The sequence below is a fragment of the Cherax quadricarinatus genome, chromosome 53 (genome assembly GCF_038502225.1).
Source record: "Cherax quadricarinatus isolate ZL_2023a chromosome 53, ASM3850222v1, whole genome shotgun sequence".
In the NCBI taxonomy this organism is placed as follows: domain Eukaryota; kingdom Metazoa; phylum Arthropoda; class Malacostraca; order Decapoda; family Parastacidae; genus Cherax; species Cherax quadricarinatus.
In genome coordinates this window covers 25,992,931-26,016,106 of record NC_091344.1, presented here as the reverse complement: position 1 = coordinate 26,016,106, position 23,176 = coordinate 25,992,931, and the positions used below count along the sequence as shown (strand labels likewise).

At 40.2% G+C, this 23,176-nt stretch overlaps 1 protein-coding gene across 1 annotated transcript in view; it reads right to left on the bottom strand.

Moving 5' to 3' along the window:
• Positions 1-23,176, bottom strand: part of LOC128692292 (angiotensin-converting enzyme) — a 158,635-nt gene that overhangs the window by 89,861 nt on the left and 45,598 nt on the right. Inside the window, exon 5 of the mRNA XM_070096268.1 lies at positions 18,450-18,693. Within this exon, the coding sequence (XP_069952369.1) occupies positions 18,450-18,693 (244 nt within the window). The remainder of the gene's footprint in view (positions 1-18,449; positions 18,694-23,176) is intronic.

The window sequence follows — 23,176 nt, the reverse complement described above, 5'->3', positions numbered from 1 at the left end:
CTTTAGTCTAACCTGATCATGTGCACCAATTACTGTTTCTGAATAACATAATAAACTTCAAAAACATGCTATTTGCTAGAGCGTTCTTGTACAGTGGACCCTCAACTAACAGCGGCATCATCTAACGCCAAAATCGACTAATGGCTCACTTTGGCGTCAAAATATTGGCTCTTCCAATGCTGAAAAACTCGTCTAAAGGCTTTCGTCCTGAAAGTGTCCATGCGCCCTGAGCAGGCCCAGCCACTCCAAGACTCCTGTATAGCCAGTGTGCCATTGTTTACAAGCCGCTGCGGTCGATTCCATGCATACATGCAATATATTTTGTATTATTCCATTGTTTTTAGTGCTTGTAACTGCTAAATAAGCTACCATGGGCCCAAAGAAAGTTTCTAGTGCCAGCCCTGTGATAAAGAAGGAAAGAAACACAATAAAATTCAAGAAAAAACTTGTAGTAAAGTACCGAAGTGGAGGAAGAAGAGAGAAGAAAGAATGTGCCTTCTGCAGTGATTCAGTGATTCTACGATAACTATGATACTAAAGCAGCAGGTACTGATAAAGGCTATAGTGCCAGCTAGCGATGAAGTGTAGAATTAACAGTGTAGCAAGTAAGTTAAGGGAGTAAGCTGCCTCAATCGCTGCCTCAACCGCTGCCTCACCTACTGCCTCAATCGCTGCCTCAATCGCTGCCTCAACCGCTGCCTCACCTACTGCCTCAATCGCTGCCTCAACCGCTGCCTCACCCACTGCCTCAATTGCTGTCTCAATCGCTACCTCAACCGCTGCCTCAACCGCTGCCTCGCCCACTGCCTCAATCGCTGCCTCAATCGCTGCCTCAATCGCTGCCTCAAACGCTCCCTCAACCGCTGCCTCATCCACTGCCTCAATCGCTGCCTCAACCGCTGCCTCAACTGCTGCCTTAATCGCTGCCTCAACCGCTGCCTCACCCACTGCCTCAATCGCTGCCTCAAACCACTGCCTCTTCAAAAACATGCTATTTGCCAGAGCGTTTTTGTACAGGGGACCCTCAACTAACAGCGGCATCGTCTAACGCCAAAATCGACTAATGGCTCACTTTGGGGTCAAAATATTGGCTCTACCAATCTTGAAAAACTCGTCTAAAGGCTTTCGTCCCGAAAGTGTCCATGCACCCTGAGCAGGCCCAGCCACTCCAAGACTCCTGTATAGCCAGTGTGCCATTGTTTACAAGCCACTGCGGTCGAGTCCATGCGTACATGCAATATATTTTGTATTATTCCATTGTTTTTAGTGCTTGTAACTGCTAAATAAGCTACCATGGGCCCAAAGAAAGTTTCTAGTGCCAGCCCTGTGATAAAGAAGGAAAGAAACACAATAAAATTCAAGAAAAAACTTGTAGTAAAGTACCGAAGTGGAGGAAGAAGAGAGAAAAAAGAATGTGCCTTCTGCAGTATGTAACTGTATTTGTGTATACTTGAATAAATTTACTTATTTATAAATTAAAATGTAAATATTTCTTATTTATAAATTACACACATTGTTTAAGTGTGGTGGTGGTGGAGGGTTGTGCTGGTGTCTCCACCACCACCACCACAGCTTCTCTCAGTGGCGGTTCTTAAACCCAACAACAACACTTACACCATTTACTCCTCTCATACATTATGACATATTTAATTCATTCTAGAGCATATATCATGTTTCTATGTTATTAATACAGTGGAACCTCGGGTTACGAACGCCCCACCATGCAAATTTTTCAGGATATGAGCTGCTGTTCAGTCAATTTTTTGCTTCAGGATATGAAAAATATTTCAGGATGCAAACTTCCCCTTCAAGGGAGGTTCCTTAAATAAATAAATAAAATATATATTTCTTTGCAAAGGTTACAATGTGTGTTTACATATCATAATATGACTGGAGCAAAGAAAGCCACTATCATGCCGAGGCATTTCGGGCAGAAATGCCTACTTAAAGACTACTTAAGTCTAGACAGGTGAAAAGTGTACCAGTAGTAGCTACCAATGAATATCAAAATGGTATACAATACAGACAGGTAGCTACCAATGTTTTGCTGATGGTGGTGCCAACTACTGGCAGCCTTTAGAAGTTTCTCCTTACTGTTATTATTATTACTATTATATTGCATTGTCATCGGCAGCGGTGGCAGCAGTGGTTGCGGCAGCAGCAGCGGTGGCAGCAGTGGCAGCGGCAGCAGTGGTGGCGGCAGCAGCAGTGGCAGCAGTGACGGCGGCAGCAGCAGCGGCGGTGGCAGCGACAGCGGTGGCAGCAGCAGCAGTAGCAGCAGTAGTAGTAGTAGTAGTAGTAGTGTAGTACGTATGTGGTGAAGGGCTCTTGATCTAGGGAATTTGATCTGAGCTCCAGGTCCCTAAATTAATAATAATAATAATAATAATAATAATAATAATAATAATAATAATAATAATAATTATTATTATTATTATTATTATTATTATTATTATAATACTTAAGTACTACTAATAATGATAATTTTTGTTTTTTTCAACAAATTGGCCGTCTTCCACCAAGGCAGGGTGACCCAAAAAAGAAAGAAAATCCCCAAAAAGAAAATACTTTCATCATCATTCAACACTTTCACCACACTCACACATTATCACTGTTTTTGCAGAGGTGCTCAGAACACAACAGTTTAGAAGCATATACATATAAAGATACACAACATATCCCTCCAAACTGCCAATATCCCAAACCCCTCCTTTAAAGCGCAGGCATTGTACTTCTCATTTCCAGGACTCAAGTCCGATTATATGAAAATAACCGGTTTCCCTGAATCCCTTCACTAAAGATTACCCTGCTCACACTCCAACATATCGTCAGGTCCCAAGTACCATTCGTCTCCATTCACTCCTATCTAACACGCTCACGAATGCTTGCTGAAAGTCCAAGCCCCTCGCCCACAAAACCTCCTTTACCCCCTCTCTCCAACCCTTTCGAGGATAACCCCTACCCCGCCTTCCTTTCCCTATAGATTTATATGCTTTCCATGTCATTCTACTTTGATCCATTCTCTCTAAATGACCAAACCACCTCAACAACCCCTCTTCTGCCCTCTGACTAATACTTTTATTAACTCCACACCTTTTCCTAATTTCCACACTCCGAATTTTCTGCATAATATTTACACCACACATTGCCCTTAGACAGGACATCTCCACTGCCTCCAACCATCTCCTCGCTGCTGCATTTACCACCCAAGCTTCACATCCATATAAGAGTGTTGGTACTACTGTACTTTCATACATTCCCTTCTTTGCCTCCATAGATAAAGTTTATTGACTCCACATATACCTCAATGCACCACTCACCTTTTTTTCCCTAATCAATTCTATGATTAACCTCATCCTTCATAAATCCATCCGCTGACACGTCAACTCCCAAGTATCTGAAAACATTCACTTCTTCCATACTCTTCCTCCTCCCCAATTTGATATCCAATTTTTCTTTATCTAAATCATTTGATACCCTCATCACCTTACTCTTTTCTATGTTCACTTTCAACTTTCTACCTTTACACACATTCCCAAGCTCATCCACTAACCTTTGCAATTTTTCTTTAGAATCTCCCATAAGCACAGTATATATCAGCAAAAAGTAACTGTGTCAATTCCCATTTTGAATTTGATTCCCCATAATTTAATCCCACCCCTCTCCCGAACACCCTAGCATTTACTTCTTTTACAACCCCATCTATAAATTTATTAAACAACCACGGTGACATTACACATCCCTGTCTAAGACCTACTTTTACCGGGAAGTATTCTCCCTCTCTTTTACACACGGTAACCTGAGCCTCACTATCCTCATAAAAACTCTTTACAGCATTTAGTAACTTACCACCTATTCCATATACAGATCTCCCTCAACATTCACGAGGGTTAGGGGATCAAGAGCCTCGCGAATGTTGAAAAACTGTGAATGTTTGGTGCCCCAATATATTGCTGGGAAATATATTACAATACTGCTTCCTAACTTGTTGAACCATGAACAATCATAAAATACATGAAAACGTCGTAAATTGTACTAAATATATACATGTTATGCTTTAATAACGTATGTTATTTAATAACATGTATGTTAATAACATGTATGTTATTAAATACCACAGACTCCACCACTGCCTCCACCAATGCCTCCACCACTTCCTCCACCACTGCGAGTCCCTACTACCCTCCCTCCGACCCCCGCAACTGGCAGCCAGCCCTCCCACCACTCAGTGTGGTGAGTGTTTTGTTTGTTCATTATTTGCTATTAAATTACAGAATAAATAATGTAAACCCATTCATGACTGCATATTGGAATGGCTATTAGGAAAGGTATTAGACGGTGACATCATGTGTTTACTCTTGAACACAGCAAAGAATCGAACATTTCTGCTATTGCTAATAATAACAATAGTAATAATAATAATAATAATAATAATAATAATAATAATAATAATAATAATAAATACGATATAATTGAAGAAGGAAATTGTACAAAAATACGAGGGAGTGGTTGACACATCATCAGTGTGACTTTGTTTATGCTGGAGTGAACATTAGTCTCCCTGCTCTTCCAAACATTTCACAATAATTCAGCAGTTGAGGCAGTGATATTTAATAACATATATGTTATAAATAATAATAGTACATGTTATTATTAATAACATGTATTATTATTAACATGTATGTATTTAATAACATATATGTTATAAATAATAATAGTACATATTATTAATAACATGAATTATTATTAACATGTATGCTATTAAATACCATTGCCTCAATCACTGCCTCTACCACTCCAGTCACACTCAATCTACAAGCACCAAACACAGTGAATTATTGTGAAATGTTTGGAAGAGCAGGGAGACTAATGTTCACTCCAGCATAAACAAAGTCACACTGATGATGTGTCAACCACTCCCTCGTATTTTTGTACAATTTCCTTCTTCAATTATATCATATTTATTATTATTATTATTATTATTATTATTATTATTATTATTATTATTATTATTATTATTATTATTACTATTGTTATTATTAGCTGTAGCAGAAATGTTTAATTCTTTGCAGTGTTCAAGAGTAAACACATGATGTCACCATCTAATACCTGTCCGAATAGCCATTCCAATATGCAGTCATGAATGGGTTTACATTATTTATACTGTAGTTTAATAGCAAATAATGAACAAACAAAACACTCACCACACTGAGTGGTGGGAGGGCGGGCTGCCAGTTGCGGGGGTCGGACGGAGGGTAGTAGGGACTCGCAGGTGGCGGGAAACTTAAATATGATTTGGCGGCTGGGAATTTGGTGGCTGGGAATTTGGCGGTTGGGAATTCGCGAATGTGTGAAGCCCGTGAAAGTTGAAAACATGAATGTTGAGGGAGACCTGTACTTGCAACATCTGCCACATTGCTCCTCTATCCACTCTATCATATGCCTTTTCTAAATCCATAAATGCAATACATAATAATAATTACGTATAATATAATAGTATATAATAATAATAAAATAATACAGTGGACCCTCAACTAACAGAGGCATTAAGTAATGGCAAATTCGTCTAATGGCGTGTTTTGGCGTAAAAAATGTCTCTACCAACGGCGCAAAACTCTACCAATGATGTTCATCTGGAACGTGTCCACATGCCGGGAGCGCGGCCTGAGCGGGCCCAGCCACTCCAAGAGTCAGTGTGCCATTGCTTACAAGCTGTTGCGGTCGATTGCACGTGTGCCTGCCATATATTTTGGATTATTCCAGTGTTTTTAGTGCTTGTAACTGTTAAATAAGCCACCATGGGCCCCAAGAAAGCTCCTAGTGCCAAACCTGTGTTAAAAAGGGTGAGAATTACAATGAAAACAAAGAAAGAGATACATAATTGAAAAATACGAGAGTGGAGTGCGTATGTCTGAGTTGGAAAGGCAATACAACAAATCACATTCAACCATCAGTGCGAATATTGCGACCCATGAATGGGTCACAATTTATATAATGTATATTACCTGTTCTTATAATTTTATATTGCTGATATTTGCAATTTTAGCTAAATTGTAAATATATTGCTTTATATTATTATTTGACTTAGTTATATTATTAGGCAGGATGTAACATTTACACCTTGCTCAGTGCTCATTGCTCGAGAGTGTTAAGTAGCTGTCCGCATTGGCAAACTACCACTCCGCTTGTTTCACTGCTGGCTTCTCTGTAGTTGCTGGGCAGCAGCAGTCCACGGAGAGTCACGTGATCAGGGTGGAGTGATCACACCTCACCTGGGTGAGAGGACTGCCTTGCCTTGGCTAGCTCTCTCTCTGTTTGACGGTGATTCCAACACCTCCCTCTCCGGCTCTCCCTTGCTGGCCCTTGTTGGAACATCATCTCTGTCACTCTCTCTTGTTGGTGGTTCTGTGTAACTCTGTTCACAGAGCATAGCCTAGACTTAGTGATTTTCGACGTTTTCCTGAGGTTGTGTGTCACACTGACACTCTGAGAGACTCAGGTCCTAAGCTGTAGCTTCTGACCTAATTTGTACTGGTATCTGTGCACCTTCACAGTCGGGGATCTTCTTATGCTGAACTTAGATTCCGTAGTATGGGAGTTTTGTGACTTTTGTGGAGGATCTGCAGATGGTCCCTACCTAGGCTTGTTGTGTTATCTCCTTGTTCCTGATTCTGTGTTGCTGGTGCTTGTTATATTTCTGCTCGGCGAGTTGGTCATTTTACTGTTCAAGCAAGCTGTTCTGATTGCCAGGTTGGTCAAGAAGTTAGTTTATGTGAGGACTTTTAGTCAGTCAATGGTTAAGTCTAGTCAAGTCTTGAGACACAGCGAACTACTTAGAGCACAAACACACATACTCACTCGTACAGTGGACCCCCGGTTTGCGATGGCATCGGTATCCGATAAATCCGGTATTCTATATATTTTAATGCAAAAAATTTTGCCTCAGTTCCCGTTAAAAAACCTGGTATATGCAATTCGTCCAAGACATGTCCATGTGTGGCCTGAACTGCCCCGTGCGTGCCAGTGTTTACAAGCCAGCCAGTGTGCTCGCATCGATGGATAGATTCGGTACATTCCATATTATCACAGTGTTTTTGGTGCTTGTTTCTGCAAAATAAGTCACCATGGGCCCCAAGAAAGCTTCTAGTGCCAACCCTGTGGTAAAAAGGGTGAGAATTAGTATGGAAATTAAGAAAGATTTTGAAGGGTTTGGGGCTAACCCTGAGAAGCCTATGCCAGTTGTGGAATCCATTGTGCCTACTTCAAAAATTAAGGAAATGTGTGCAAAGTGGGTTGAACTGCAAACCTTTATGGATGAAAATCACCCTAACACAGCTACTGCAAGCCGTGCTGGTGACTATTACAATGACAATGTTGTGGCCCATTTTAGACAAATCGTAAAGGAACGAGAGGTACAGAGCTCTATGGACAGATTTGTTGTGCGACAGAGATCCAGTGACTCTCAAGCTGGTCCTAGTGGCATTAAAAGAAGAAGGGAAGTAACCCCGGAAAAGGACTTGCTACCTCAAGTCCTAATGGAAAGGGATTCCCCTTCTAAACAATAAGTTCGACACTCTCCCCTCCTCCCATCCCATCAATCATCACCAGATCTTCATTAAAGGTAAGTGTCATGTATTCTATTGTTAGTAGAGTACTATAAACTGTGCATGTCTTCTTCAGTTTGTGTGCATTAAACTTAATATTTCATGTGGTAAGTTTTTTTTTCATACCTTTGGGAGTCTTGCACAGATTAATTTGATTTCCATTATTTCTTATAGGGAAAATTGATTCACTTTTTGATAATTTTGGTTTACGATGAGCTCTCAGGAATGGATTAATACCGCAAACCAGGGTCCACTGTATATACATACTAGTATTATGTTCTTAAATGCTGACAATGTACCAGATGGCACTTAAAAGCCATAAAGATATGATGTGTGCTTTCAGCACAATACTACTGTACATGAGAGAAGTGTAGGAAGTTGTATCCTATATTATATTAAATTGATTACTTTGATATTGTCCACCTAGACAACTTTATCTTTATTAATAAACTTCTTAAATATTATTTTCTTTAGTTAGTAGACTACCAGTTGTAATCCTGAAGCACTTGTTACTACTAAATTCTAATGGATAACTGGACCAGGATACTGACTACTTGTTACAAAAACCCAGTAACAGGCTGGATGCTAGAAGGGCAGTCCTTTCTAGCATTCACTGGAGATCTCTATCATTATTAGACATCGCATTTTTTGTAACAGGGAACTTAAAGGCAATCAAGGAAGCTGTTGTTGCTAAAGGTTCAAGTATATTTTCAAAATGGAGACCGCAAATAACTGAAGAGGTAGAGAGACTGTTATTGGTATGAGTAAACGAAAAACAATTATCAGGAGATAGTGTTTCACAGTCTATAATTTGTGAAAAGGCAAGGCAGTTGCACGATGATCTCATTAAGGAAATGCCTGAAAATAGTGTTGCTCATGATGAATTTAAGGCCAGCAAAGGTTGGTTTGAGAGATTTAAGATTCGTAGTGGCAAACACAGTGTGGTAAGGCAGACAGTTCAGACAACAAAAGTAGCTGAAAAATATGTGAAGGACTTTAAGGAATACATAGAGACTGAAAACCTAAAACCTGAACAAGTGTTTAATTGTGACGAAACAGGCCTGTTTTGGAAGAAAATGCGAAACAGGACCTACATTACTCAGGAGGAAAAGGCACTCCCAGGACATAAGCCTATGAAATACAGGCTGACATTAATGTTGGGTAGTAATGCTAGTGGTGATTGCAAAGTGAAGCCTTTATTGGTGTATCACTCTGGAACTCCCAGAGTGTTAAGGAAAAAACAATATCATCAAAGGTAATTTGTTTGTGCTGTGGAGATCAAACAGTAAGGCATGGGTCATTAGAGTATTTTTCTTGGACTGGTTTTATGGTGCGTATGGCCCCACTGTGACAAAATACCTCCAGGAAAAAGAAATTGTCACAAAAGTGCCTCCTGGTAATGGACAATGCTCCTGCTCATCCTCACGACTTGCAAGAGGAAATTGCAGGGGAGTTTGGTTTTGTTAAGGTGAAGTTTTTGCCTTCTAATACAACTCCTCTCCTCCAGCCCATGGACCAGCAGGTCTTTGCAAACTTCAAAAAACTCTACACAAAAGCAGTGTTTCAAAAGTGCTTTGAAGTGACCTCAGACATTCAATTGACCCTAAGAGAGTTTTGGAAAGATCACTTTAGTATCCTCAGTTGTGTAAACCTTATAGGTAAGGCTTGGGAGGGAGTGACTAAGAGGACCTTGAACTCTGCCTGGAGGAAACTGTGGCCAGAATGTGTAGAAGAGAGGGATTTTGAAGGGTTTGGGGCTAGCCCTCAGAAGCCTATGCCAGTAGTGGAAACTATTGTGTCATTGGGGAAGTCCTTAGGGTTGGAGGTTTGTGGCGAGGATGTGGAAGAGTTGGTGCAGAACAACGAGGAAGAACTAACCACTGCAGACCTGCAAGAGCTTCAGGTGCAACAGCAACAGATCACATCTCAGGAACGTTCTTCAGAGCAGGATGAAGAGAGATGGAGGAAGATGACTGCGTCAAGGATTAGGGAAATGTGTTCAATGTTTACAAAGGTGCAAGCATTTATCAATGAATTTTATCCTGTCACAGAGGTTGCAAGCTGTATTGGCAACATGTACAATGACATTCTTGTGTCCCATTTTAGGGAAATCCTAAGGGCACGTGAGATACAGAGCTCTCTGGACAGATATTTTGTGCGACAGGGGCCCAGTGACAGTCAAGCTCGTCCTAGTGGCAGTAAAAAACCAAGAAGGGAGGTAACCCCACCAAAGGGCTTGGTACCTCAAGTATTTATGGAAGGGGATTTCCCTTCCAAACAATAAAACACCTCCACCATCTTCCCTCCTACCGTCTTATCACTCATCAACAACTCCACAATAACGGTAAGTGGCATTTAATTATTGTTTATTTTGCATGTCCCATTCGTTTTAGTGTAGGGAAATGTATATTTCATGTAAAAAAAAAAAATTCATACTTTGGGGTGTCAGGAATGGATTAATTCTATTTCCATTATTTCTTATGGGGAAAATTAATTCGACCAATGACAAATTCGACTAACGGCAAGCTCTCTGGAACGGATTAATGCCATTCGTTGAGGGTCCACTGTAATATAATAATATATAATATAATAATATGTACAATAACAATTATAATAATAATAGTACATGTATGTACGTACTGCGTATAATTTAGTTTGACAACACCACCACCAGACAGCAGTGTCAATCAAAACAATGGTCACCAATGCACATGTGCTTATGGAGTTACCCTCGTGGTGCAAGGAATTCTTGTGATTGCCTTACATTTTGTGCAGTTAATTCACCAGATTTCTTTCTTCTGACCATGGGTCCTAAGAAAGCAAATGCAATGGAAAGTGCCGAGAAGAAAAAGAGGAAGATTTGCATGGAATTAAAGCAAGAAATGATTAATAAGCACAGACTAGGTACGAGGGTTGAGGACTTAGCGAGTTGAGTACAAGCATAGCCCCTATACTATATGTACAATACTAAAGCAGAAGGAGTCTATAAAGGCTATAGTGCCAGCAAAGGGCATTACAGTAATTTCTAAGCAGTGGACCTCTGTCAATGAAAAGATGGAAAAGCTGCTGTTGACATTGTTGACGGAGAAACATCTCACAGGAGATATGTAGTGTAGTGAGATAAACATAAAAATTGTACATAACAGTTCTTAAGATTATTATTATAATCAAGGGGGAAGTGCTAAACCCATAGAATTATACAGCGCCTGGAGGGGGGGAAGGTATTCAGGCTTAATTCGGGGAACTGGAGCACAGATCCAATTCCCTAAATCAAGAGCCCCTCACCATCATCAAGGAGCCTTCCTTGAGGGGCAATTCTTAAGAAAAGTGTGAACTCCTGACAGGATATGTCGCTCTGTATTTCTTCTCCAAGGTATGCAAATGCCATATGTAAACCAGATCTAATTCAGTTAACCTCACAAACCCCGTTTTCTCTTATAACACCTCTCACATTTTCATAGCAAGAATGCGCAACCACTCCCGACCACAATCCTCCTCCCTCCGCCGTCCATGAAATGACGTATTTTATTCGTTCTAGTGTATATCAGGTTTCTATGTTTTTTATATTGTTTATTATGTCACATTAGATGAATTGTGACAGATAAATAAGCCGTAGAGCTGCTATTAGGGTTATTTTGTCATGCCTCCTGAGAGCAGGAACTCAGCTGGAATGAATTAATTGCATTTCAATTAATTCAAATGAGGAAAACTGATCCAGCATACAAACAAATCAGGATACGAATAAGTCCACGGAACAAATTAAATTCGTAACACGAGGTTCCACTGTACTGTTTATGAAGTCATATTAGATGAATTGTGATAGATAAATAAGCTGTAGAGATGATATTAGCATCATATTGAAGCATAATAAACTTGCCTTCCTCTTGCCTCCTATGTGTCTACCATACACTAACAAGTCAAGTCAATAAAGGTAAGTGTAATGTTAAATTTATTTATTTATTTAGTAATTTAAGCATACAAACAGAGGTACAAAAAATACAGGTAAGAGCAGCATGCCAAAGCCACTTATATGCATAGCATTACGGGCTGGCTTAAAATTAACTTAAGATTAACTAAGCAATGATGAAATCAGTGATAAAACATTATTGTAAACAGATAACTATAAAGCACAAATGAGTATTACAAAGATAGGTCATATGGTTGCTTGCATTGCTGTACATTCAGTCGAATGGAGTATTCAGTTAGGTAGTGTATTTAAAAAAATAATAAAGTTAGATTGGGTCCTAGGTTTAACATCTGTGTGATATAATTGTGAGTAACATATAGGATATACAATTTATAAGGTTCAGTTATTCAGTATTTATTTGGTTTTGAGTGAGTAAGTGATCTTTGAGAAGAGGCTTGAATTTATAAACAGGTAGTGTTTCTTTTATATTTACAGGTAATGAATTCCAGGTTTTAGGGCCTTTTATGTGCATTGAGTTTTTGCATAGTGTGAGATGGACACGAGGAACATCAAAGAGTGATCTGTGCCTTGTGTTATGGTCATGTGTTCTGTTGAGGTTGGCAAGGAGATGTTTGAGGGGAGGGTTAATATCAGAGTTAAGTGTTCTATGTATGTAATAGGTGCAATAATAAGTATGGATGTTTTGTATGGTGAGTAGGTTGAGTGTTCTGAATATTGGTGGAGTGTGTTGCCTGTAGTGAGAATTTGTTATCATTCTAACTGCAGCCTTTTGTTGGGTAATTAGTGGTCTGAGATGGTTAATTGTTGTTGAGCCCCATGCACAAATTCCATAGGTGAGATAGGGGTAAATAAGAGAGTGATAAAGGGCCAGGAGGGCTGACTGTGGAACATAGTACCGTATCTTCGATAGTATGCCTACAGTCGTGGAGATTTTCTTAGAAATTTGTTGTATATGTGTATGAAATTTGAGTCTATTATCGAGGTGGATTCCTAGGAATTTTCCCTCTGTTAGCTTTGTGATAGGTGATCCGTTTATTGTTATGTTAAGAGGTACATCTGTAGCTCTGTTACCAAACTGAATGAAGTAGGTTTTGTCAATGTTTAGTGTAAGTTTGTTAGTCCTCATCCAGGTAGATATTTTCTGTAATTCGGAGTTTACAGTATTGGCTAGCGTGACTGGGCTCGGGTGAGAGAAGACGTATGTAGTGTCATCTGCAAAAAGTGTGGGTTTGAGTAATTGCGAAGCATTTGGTAGGTCATTTATGTATAGGAGAAAGAGAAGAGGGCCAAGGACACTTCCCTGTGGGACACCAGCTGTAATTGGTTGTGCGGAAGAGCTTGCCCCATTTGCGTACACATATTAGCTTCTGTTGCTGAGGTAAGACTTGAGGTAGTTGAGGGAGTGCCCTCTAATACCATAGTGTGACAATTTTACGTGGAGCAAGTCATGGTCAACTGTATCAAAAGCTTTACGTAAGTCAATGAAGATCCCCAGTGGGACTTCTTTTTTCTCTATTGCAGTGTATATATGTTCTAGCATGTGTATAATAGCATCATTAGTATTTTTATTAGGCCTGAATCCAAATTGGCAGGGGTTGAGAATGTTTTGGGAGATGAAGTAGGAGTAGATTCGTTTATGAATTAATTTTTCGAAGATTTTTGAGAGAGGGTGTAAGCTGGATATTGGCCTATAGTTATTCAACTCTGTTTGGTCTCCTCCTTTATGGATCGGGGTGACCCTTGCTATTTTGAGAACTGTAGGGAAGGTGGAGGATTCAATGGATTTGTTAAAGAGTGTTGCAATGATTGGTGATAGTACTTGTGACGCTTTTTTGTATATAAAGGATGGTAAGGTATTTAAATCTCCTGCCTTGTTTTTCAGTGCGTTGATAATAAGGGAGACTTCGTATGGGTTAGTCGGAGCTAGGAACAGTGTGTTCGGGTAGTTGCCAGTGAGGTAGTCATTTGGTGGGGTATCTGAGCTTGGGATTTTATTGGCAAGGTTTTGACCTATAGTGGAGAAGAAATCATTGAGTCTGTTTGCTGTTTCTGTTGGTGGGAGTTGGGGTTCATCCGATTTTGCTAATTTTATTTCGCTATGTCGTGATATCTTTTTTGTTCCCAGAATTTCTGATAGGGTCTTCCAGGTCTTTTTTATATCACCTCGTAAGTTGGATAATCTGTTCTCATAATACAATTTTTTTGCCCTTCTTATCAGGCTGGTTAGGATTGACGAGTAACGTTTTGTTTGGTCTCTGGTTATGTGACCCATTCTGTACTGTTTTTCATATCGGTGTTTTGTATTTATGGATTTGAGAATGCTGGGTGTTAGCCAGGGACTGTTCAGTCTCTTAGCTGTCATCTGTTTAGTTTTTTTAGGGCAGTGCTTGTTATAAAGGTATTGGGTCTTTTTTAGAAAATTATTAAAACATTCGTCAATATCTGTATAGATTTCTAGATTCATTTATCCATTTTATTAGTGCTTTATATTTATTTGTCATTGTTTTCTGTATGTTTATTTTTAATCTTTAAAAAAAATATTTTTTGTTAATACTTTTGGCTGTCTGAAACAGATTAACTGGATTTCCATTACTTCTTATGGAGAAAATTAATTCAGCCAACGGCTAATTCTACTAAAGGCTAGCTCTCTGAAACGGATTAAAGGCGTTAGTTGAGGGTCCACTGTATATTACAATAGTCCTGGAGGTGATTCTAGACAATACTGCTTTATATTCCATCATTCTCATCTTAGTCGAATTGCTCATGTAATGTATCTCAGAAGACTGTTTTAATTCCAGCAATTTCATGGACAACACGACTGGGCACTTTCCTTCTGCCCCTGCAATCTGATGTATGTGAGAGTCGGGCAGGATAGACCTAGTGTCCTTTTCACTCGTTGCTTAGACTTTTGAGAAAGAAGAGTGCCCGTACCCTCCATCAGCTAGCAGTTGGCTTTACGAGTTGTAGAATTCCCACAGGTTCACCTCCCTCGTTGTGTAGGTATTCAAGTACTAGTTGCTGCTGTCACAACAATTCGTCTCGTCTTTCTACATCCAAGTAGGAAAGAGTGTTCTCTCATTCTGCTCCTACATTATGAATCACACTGTAATTCTGCTTAGTCTCCAGGTTCCGTTTGCCATGATCGTCGAAGGAATACAACTAACCAGTAAGTTAATCTGCACACCTGAATCCTTAAGTACCGATTATTTTTATATATTTTAATACACTAACTGTCTCCCAATGAGGAAGGGTGACCCGAAAAAGTAACACTTTTACCATCACTTACACTTTCACTGTCTTGTCAGAGGAGCGCAGATACGACAGTTCAAGTGTGCCTCCAAACAGTAAATATCCCAAAACCGCTTCTTCAGAGTGCAGGCACCGTACTTTCCACCTCCAGGACTCACGTTCGGCTAACCAATTTCGCTAAATCCCCTTATAAAACATTACCTTGCTCACACTCCAACAGCTTGTTATTTTCAAACAAACAAAAAAAAATTATTTATTCAAATGGTAGTATTAAACCATAAGAATTATGTTCTGTTTGTCTTTAGTATGGAAGGTCGCCTTTGCTGAACATCAACATTGGTCATTGTGAAGAATGATTTTTTAATCTATATTTCTTCCTTGTATTGCCAGGGCTTAGTTAGGAATTCAGTTTAATTATCCTTCCAACCTTGGGATGTAACCTCAGATCTTCTGGTCTGCCGTGACTGGTATTATCAATACATTCCGTTGAAGTCCCTCTGGGCCATGGGTCCATTTTGAGCCATCCATTAAAATTCTTTAGTGAATAATGTCAGTGTAACGTGGCAGTATTTGTAAATGTATAAATCTAAGAATTATCTCTAGACCATGCCATTTGTGACTTTTAAGCCGGCATAGGACAGTAACTAGATTCCGCTGGTCCCTACCTGTTGAATCAAGACTTTTCTCAGGGCTTACATTATTACGAGTTGCTCGGATATTGCTCATTTTTTGGCTGTGACATAGTTACTGGACTCCAGACTCTGTTCACCAATTCAGCGATATTTGAGCAGTGGAAGAGTTCTTAGTGGGTTTCAAAAGAGACACCACAGAAAAAACAGTTCTGAAGAATGGCAAATCCTTTTCTACCTCAAGGTTTGGTGGCACAGACAGAAAGTCATCAGCCATTCAGGATTGAATACCAGGTAGTGATTCAGTTTTTTTTGATTAAGACACAAAACTTGGTGTAATAAGGTGAATGGGGTGAGATTGTGACCGGGTTTGGTACTGACCAAAGGAGTCACTAGGTTATGATACATTTACCATAAATGGAAAAAAAAAACATCTTTTATAAGTATAAACAAAATCCATCATACAGTGGACCCTCAGTTATCGTAATTAATCTGTTCCTGAGAGAGTGACTAAAACCGAATTTGACGATATCTGAATTCACTTTCCGCATGAGAAATATTGTAAATCCAATTAATCCGTTCCAGACACCAAAAAGTTTTAAAAAAAAAGTAAGTTTTTACATGAGATATACATTTACCTACACAGAAAACAATGAGACATGAAGAATAAACAGTAATAACATGACACTTACCTTTATTGAAGACTTGTTGATGTATGGAAGACAGGAGGAGAGGATGGAGGAGTTACTATTGTTTGGAAGGGGAATGCCCTTCCATAAAGACTTCAGGTACCAAGTCCTTTTCTGAGGTTACTTCCCTTCTTTGTTTTTTAATGCCACTAGGACCAGCTTGAGAATCACTGGACCCCTGTTGCTCAAAAAATTGTTCCGGAGAGCTCTGTTTCTGGTGTTTCTTTAAAATTTCCCTAAAATGGGACACGACATTGTCACTGTACATGTTGCCAACACGGTTTTGTCAGGGTGATGTTCATCAATAAATGTTTGCACTTCAGTCCATTTTGCACAAATGTCCTTAATCTTTGAAGAAGGCACCTTCCTCCATCTCTCTTCCTCCTCCTCTGAAGCAATTTCCTGAGCTGTGGTCTATTGCTGTTGCAGATGAATGTCTTGCAGCTATTCAGTGGTTAGCTCTTCTCTGTAGTCCTCCACCAACTCTTCCACATCCTCGATACTCACCTCCAACCCCATGGAATTCCCAAATGCCACAATACTTTCCACAACTGCCATAGGCTCAACAGGGTCAGCCCTAAACCCTACAGAATCCCTCTCTTGGACACATTCTGGCCATAATTTTCTCCAAGCAGAGGTCAGAGTCCTGGAATTCACTCCCTCCCAAGCCTTACCTATAAGGTTGATGCAATGGAGGATACTGAAGTGATCTTTCCATACCTCTCTTATTGTCAATTCAGAGTCCGAGCTTTTATTAAAGCACCTTTGAAACATTGTTTTGGTGTAGAGTTTTTTAAAGTTTGAAATGACCTGCTGGTCCTTGGGCTGGAGGAGAGGAGTGGTATTAGGGGGCAAGAACTTCACCGTAATGAAACGAAACTCCTCCACAATTTGCTCATCCAAGTCTGGAGGATGAGCAGGAGCACTGTCTAGTACCAGGAGGCACTTGAGTTTCAATTAATTTTCCAGGAGGTACAGTGGTACCTCGGGATACGAACTTATTTCGTTCCAGAAACCTGTTTGCGTGTCGATACCGAACAAATTTGCTCCCATAAGGAATAATGTAAATTAGATTAATCCGTTTCAGACCCCAAAAAAAACACTTACAAAAACACGTACATAAACACAACTGTTCGAGTTTTGAGATGTTCGTATCCCGAGGTACCACTGTATTTCTTCACACTAGGGCCAAACATTTTATTGAACCAGTCAAGGAGAATCTCCCTCATGACTCTTGACAACACTGTTTTTCTTGAACACTCTGGGATTTTCAGAGTGATACACCAGTAAAGACTTCACTTTGAAATCCCCACTAGTATTACTACTGAACATAAGAGGTGGTCTGTCTTTCATAGGCTTTTGTCCAGGGAATGCCTTTTCTTCCTGCATGATATAAGGTCCTCTTTGGCATTTTCTTCCAAAAGAGGCCTGTTTCATCATAACTGAACACTTGTTGGGGTTTGAATTGTTCACCCTCTATGTACCCCTTGAATTCCTGACATATTTTTCAGCTGAATATTTGTCAGAACTTGCAGCCTCACCATGCCTTACCACACTGTGTATGCCACGACACCTTTTAAATCTCTCAAATCACCCTTCGCTGGCCTTAAATTCACTAACATCAGCACTAGTTCCAGGCACTTTCTTTACGAGATCATTGTGTAACAGCCTTGCCTTTTCACAAATTATCAACTGCATAACACTATCTCTTGATAATTGTTTCTCATTGATCTACACCAATAACAAAGTTTCCACATCTTCCAGTAGTTGCGATCTCTTGTTTTGTAAGCATATTTGCACCTTTCACAAAAACAGCTTCCTTGATTGCCTTTTTCTTGGCCACGATAGAAGCGATGGTTGTATGGGGTTCGTTATGCAACCTGGTAAGCTCTGCCACATATACTCCACTTTCATATTTTGCAATGATGTCTTTCTTGAATTCTATAGTGTTTTCACCTTCTTTACCAAAGGGCTGGCACTAGAAGCTTTCTTTGGGCCCATGGTGGCTTATTCAGTAGTTGCAAGCACAAAAAAAAATGGAATACAGTATTAGGAAATGTATCGTATGAACGAGTGGGGCGACAGTCACTCACTGATAAACAATAGCGGATTGACTATGAATGGTGTGGGATGGTGTGTGGGGCTGCTCGGGGTCCCTTGGGGCCGCACATACACGTTTGGGATGAACAACTATTACCAAAGTAAATGACGATCGCTGAGCCAATATTTTGATGAAAAAACGTTACGATTACCGAATATTACAAAATCTGACAACTAGGATATCCGGGGGTCCAATGTACTGTAATATCACATGCATTCCTTTCAAACATCAAAAAATAATACATCTTACCTAAGATCCCACCAGGCGCAGTTCCAGTCATCCTCATGAATTTTGTTACTAAACACATCCCATCGCCATAAATCTACCAGGTATCCAAAAGGCAGAAAAGCTACTTTTTCAAGTGCTATGCGCAAAAGGTAGTTGATGTCCTCCTCATGATCATTCCGAACTTCTTTAAGCAAGCCAATCTTATGAAGATGCTTCGGTGTAGATACACTCAAGGCTAATACGTCTCCTATGGCTTCATGGAATCCTGCAGGAAATATTCACATTTAAAACCACCTTTGCTCTAAGGAATAAATTATGCATTTCATTTAATAATGATGAGGAATTTTCAGTAGAGTATTAACTTACCTTACCAGCACTTCAGCTATGAAATGACAAAAATATTGTGTTTCCAATTATCAGTTTCCTAGTATGGATGCATTCCTTGTTGTTTTTCATTGGACTTAACTCATTATATAAACAGTTCAATAGGGAATCATGCCAACTCAGAGGAATCATGTTTAAGAATTCAATCTGGCCTCACCTAATGTCAACAAAAAGTATTCTTTTTTACATTTCATTCTAAATAAGTATTTTAAGTATTAACCAGTGTAGGTAGTCAAATGGAGTTGACCATCCTATACAGTATCCTCTACATGAAGCCCCTGTCACATGCCTTTGGCATTCTATGGAGAGGGAGCATGAACACAGGGGTCATCCCACACTCACTAAAAACAACAGACATAGCCCCACTCTACAAAGGAGGCAGTACAGCAATTGCAAAGAACTACAGACCGATAGCACTAACATCCCATATAAAAATCTTCGAAAGGGTTTTAAGAAGCAAGATCGCCAACCACCTAGATACCCATCAATTACACAACCCAGGGCAACATGGGTTTAGAGCAGGTCACTCCTGCCAGTCTCAGCTACTGGACCACTATGACAAGGTCCTGGATGCTGGAGAGGATAAATAAAATACAGATGTAGTATACACAGACTTTGCAAAAGCTTTTGACAAGTGTGACCATGGTGTAATAGCATACAAAATGAGTGATAGAGGAATAACAGGAAAAGTTGGAAGATGGATCCATAACTTCCTGACAAATAGAACACAAAGAGTAATAGTAAACAGAGTAAAGTCTGAGGCAGCTACGGTGAAAAGCTCTGTTCCACAAGGCACAGTGCTCTCTCCCATTCTATTCCTCATCCTCATATCTGACATAGACAGAGATGTAAGCCATAGCTTCGTGTCTTCCTTTGCGGATGACACCCAAATTGCCATGACAGTGACATCCATTGAAGACACTGCAAGATTCCAAGCGGATATCAACCAAATCATCAAATGGGCCACTCAAAACAATATGAAGTTCAATTAAGAGAAATTTCAACTACTCAGATATGGAAAACTTGAGGAAATTAAAACTCTATCAGGGTATACACCAATTTCTAACCATACAACAGAGCGAAAAAGTAATGTTAAGGACCTGGGAGTGATAATGTCAGACGATCTCACCTTCAAAAACAACAACAATGTATCTACCGCATCTGCTAGGAAAATGATAAGATGGGTAATGAGAACCTTCAAAACTAGGGATGCCAAGCCCATGATGATTCTCTTCAAATCACTTGTTCTCTCTGGGCTGGAATACTGCTTTACCCTAGCTGCCCCCTTCAAGGCAGTCAAAATTGCTGACCTGGAGAGTGTACAAAGAACTTTCATGGCACACGCAAGTATAAGGCACCTAAATTACTGGGAATGGTTGAAGTCTCTTGATTTGTATTCCCTGGAATGCAGGAGAGATATACATGATAATAAACACTTGGAAAAGGCTAGAGGGATTAGTACCAAACTTGCACACGAAAATCACTCCCTGTGAAAACAAAAGACTCGGCAGACAATGCAACATCCCCCCAATGAAAAGCAGGGGTGCCACTAGCACAATAAAAGACAACACAATAAGTGTCAGGGGTCCAAGGCTATTCAACTGCCTCCCAGCATACATAAGGGGGATTACCAACAGACCCTTGGCTGTCTTCAAGATGGCACTGGACAGGCACCTGAAGTCAGTACCTGACCAGCCGGGCTGTGGGTCGTATGTCACTTTGTGTCAAGCCAGCAATAACTGCCTGGTTGATTAGACCCTGATCCACCACGAGGCCTGGTTTCTGACTGAGCTGTGGGGGCGTTGATCCCCCTGTAACCCTCTCCAGGTATACTCCAGGTATGATGACACTACCAGTTACCTTTGTCCTCCGTGGTCATCCTGACTCTGGTGTCACATGACATTTTTGGAAGTAACATAAAATAAAAAATCAGAAACCACTTAAAGGTCCGTAATTCCCACTCGAGGGATACCTAGTTACCACTTGTTGAGACCTACAGTACCTAGTTACCACTTGTTAAGACCTACAGTACCTAGTTACCACTTGTTAAGATCTACAGTACCTAGTTACCATTTGTTAAGATCCTAGTTACCACTTGTTACAAACTACAGTACAGTGGACCCCCGGCATTCGATATTAATCCGTTCCTGAGAGCTCATCGAATACCGATAATATCGAAAACCGAATCAATTTTCCTCATAAGAAATAATGGAAATCAAATTAATCCGTGCAAGACACCCAAAAGTATGAAAAAAAAAATTTTACTACATGGAATATTAAGTTTAATGCAATAGAATAATAATAAAATAATTGACACTTACCTTTAATGAAGATTTGGTGATGATTGATGGGATGGGAGGAGGGGAGAGGTGTTAAGTGTTTAGAAGGGGAATCCCCTTCCATTAGGACTTGAGGTAGCAAGTCCTTTTCCGGGGTTACTTCCCTTCTTCTTTTAATGCCACTAGGACCAGCTTCAGAGTTACTGGATTTCTGTCGCACAACATATCTGTCCATAGTGGCCTGTACCTCCCGTTCCTTTATGACATCCCTAAAGTGTTTCACAACAATGTTAGTGTAATAGTCACCAGCACGGCTTGCAATAGCTGTGTTAGGGTGATTGTCATCAAAAAAGGTTTGCACTTTAAGCCACATTGCACACATTTCCTTAATCTTTGAAGTAGGCAACTTCTTCAATTTCTCTATCCCCTCCTCCAAAGCAGTTTCCTCAGGTCTGCCCTCTTGCTGTTCAAGATGATCTATCAGCTCATCAGTGGTTAGTTCTTCACTGTCCTCCTCCACCAACTCTTCCACATCCTCCCCACTAACCTCCAACCCCAAGGACTTCCCCAATGCCACAATGGATTCCTCAACTGGCATAGGATTCTCAGGGTTAGCCTCAAATCCTTCAAAATCCCTTTTGTCTACACATTCTGGACACAGTTTTTTCCAAGCAGAGTTCAAGGTCCTCTTAGTCACTCCCTCCCAAGCCGTACCTATCAGGTTTATACAATTGAGGATATTAAAGTGATCCTTCCAAAACTCTTTTAGAGCCAGTTGAGTTTTTGTGGTCACTACAAAGCACTTTTGAAACATAGCTTTTGTGTACAGTTTCTTGAAGTTGGAAATGACCTGCTGGTCCATGCGCTGCAGGAGAGGAGTGGTATTAGGAGGCAAAAACTTGACCTTAATGAAGCTCATGTCCCCAGAAAGTCGCTCTGACAAGTCTGTAGGATGACCAGAGGCATTGTCTAATACCAAGAGGCACTTAAGGTCTAATTTCTTTTCAGTTAGGTAATTTTTCACAGTGGGGGCAAATGCATGGTGTAACCAGTCATAGAAAAAGTCCCTAGTGACCCATGCCTTACTGTTTGCCCTCCACAGCACACACAAATTAGCCTTGAGGACATTGTTTTTCCTGAACACTCTGGGAGTTTCAGAGTGATACACCAATAAAGGCTTCACTTTGCAATCACCACTAGCATTGGCACACATCAACAGAGTAAGCCTGTCTTTCATAGGCTTATGTCCTGGGAGTGCCTTTTCCTCCTGAGTAATGTAGGTCCTGCTTGGCAATTTCTTCCAAAACAGGCCTGTTTCGTTGCAATTAAACTCTTGTTCAGGTTTCAGTCCTTCACTGTCTATGTAATCCTTGAATTCCTTCACATATTTTTCAGCTGCTTTTTGGTCTGAACTGGCAGCCTCACCATGCCTAATCACATTATGTATGCCACTACGATTCTTAAATCTTTCAAACCAACCTTTGCTGGCCTTAAATTCACTCACATCACCACTATTTGCAGGCAATTTCTTTACCAAATCGTCATGCAACTGCCTAGCCTTTTCACAAATGATCGCTTGAGAGATGCTATCTCCTGCTATCTGTTTTTCATTTATCCACACCAATAACAATCTCTCAGCATTTTCTAACACTTGCAGTCGCTGTTTCGTAATCACAGTTGCACCTTTTGCAAGAACAGCTTCCTTGATTGCCGTTTTCCTGGTCACTATAGTAGAGATGGTTGATTGGGGTTTATTATACAACCTAACCAGCTCCGACACACGCACTCCACTTTCGTACTTTGCAATTATCTCTTTCTTCATTTCATAAGTCATTAGCGACTTTTTTCTTGAAGGGTTGGCACTAGAAGCTTTCTTGGGGCCCAGGGTGACTTACTTTGCAGAAACAAGCACCAAACACAGTGATAATATGGAATGTACTGAATGTATCCTTAGATGCGCGCACACTGGCTGGCTTGTAAACACTGGCACACAAGGGGCAGTTCAGGCCACACGTGGACACGTCTCGTACAAATCGTATCGAATACCGGGTTTTCAATCGAATACCGAGGAAAATCTTTTGCGAT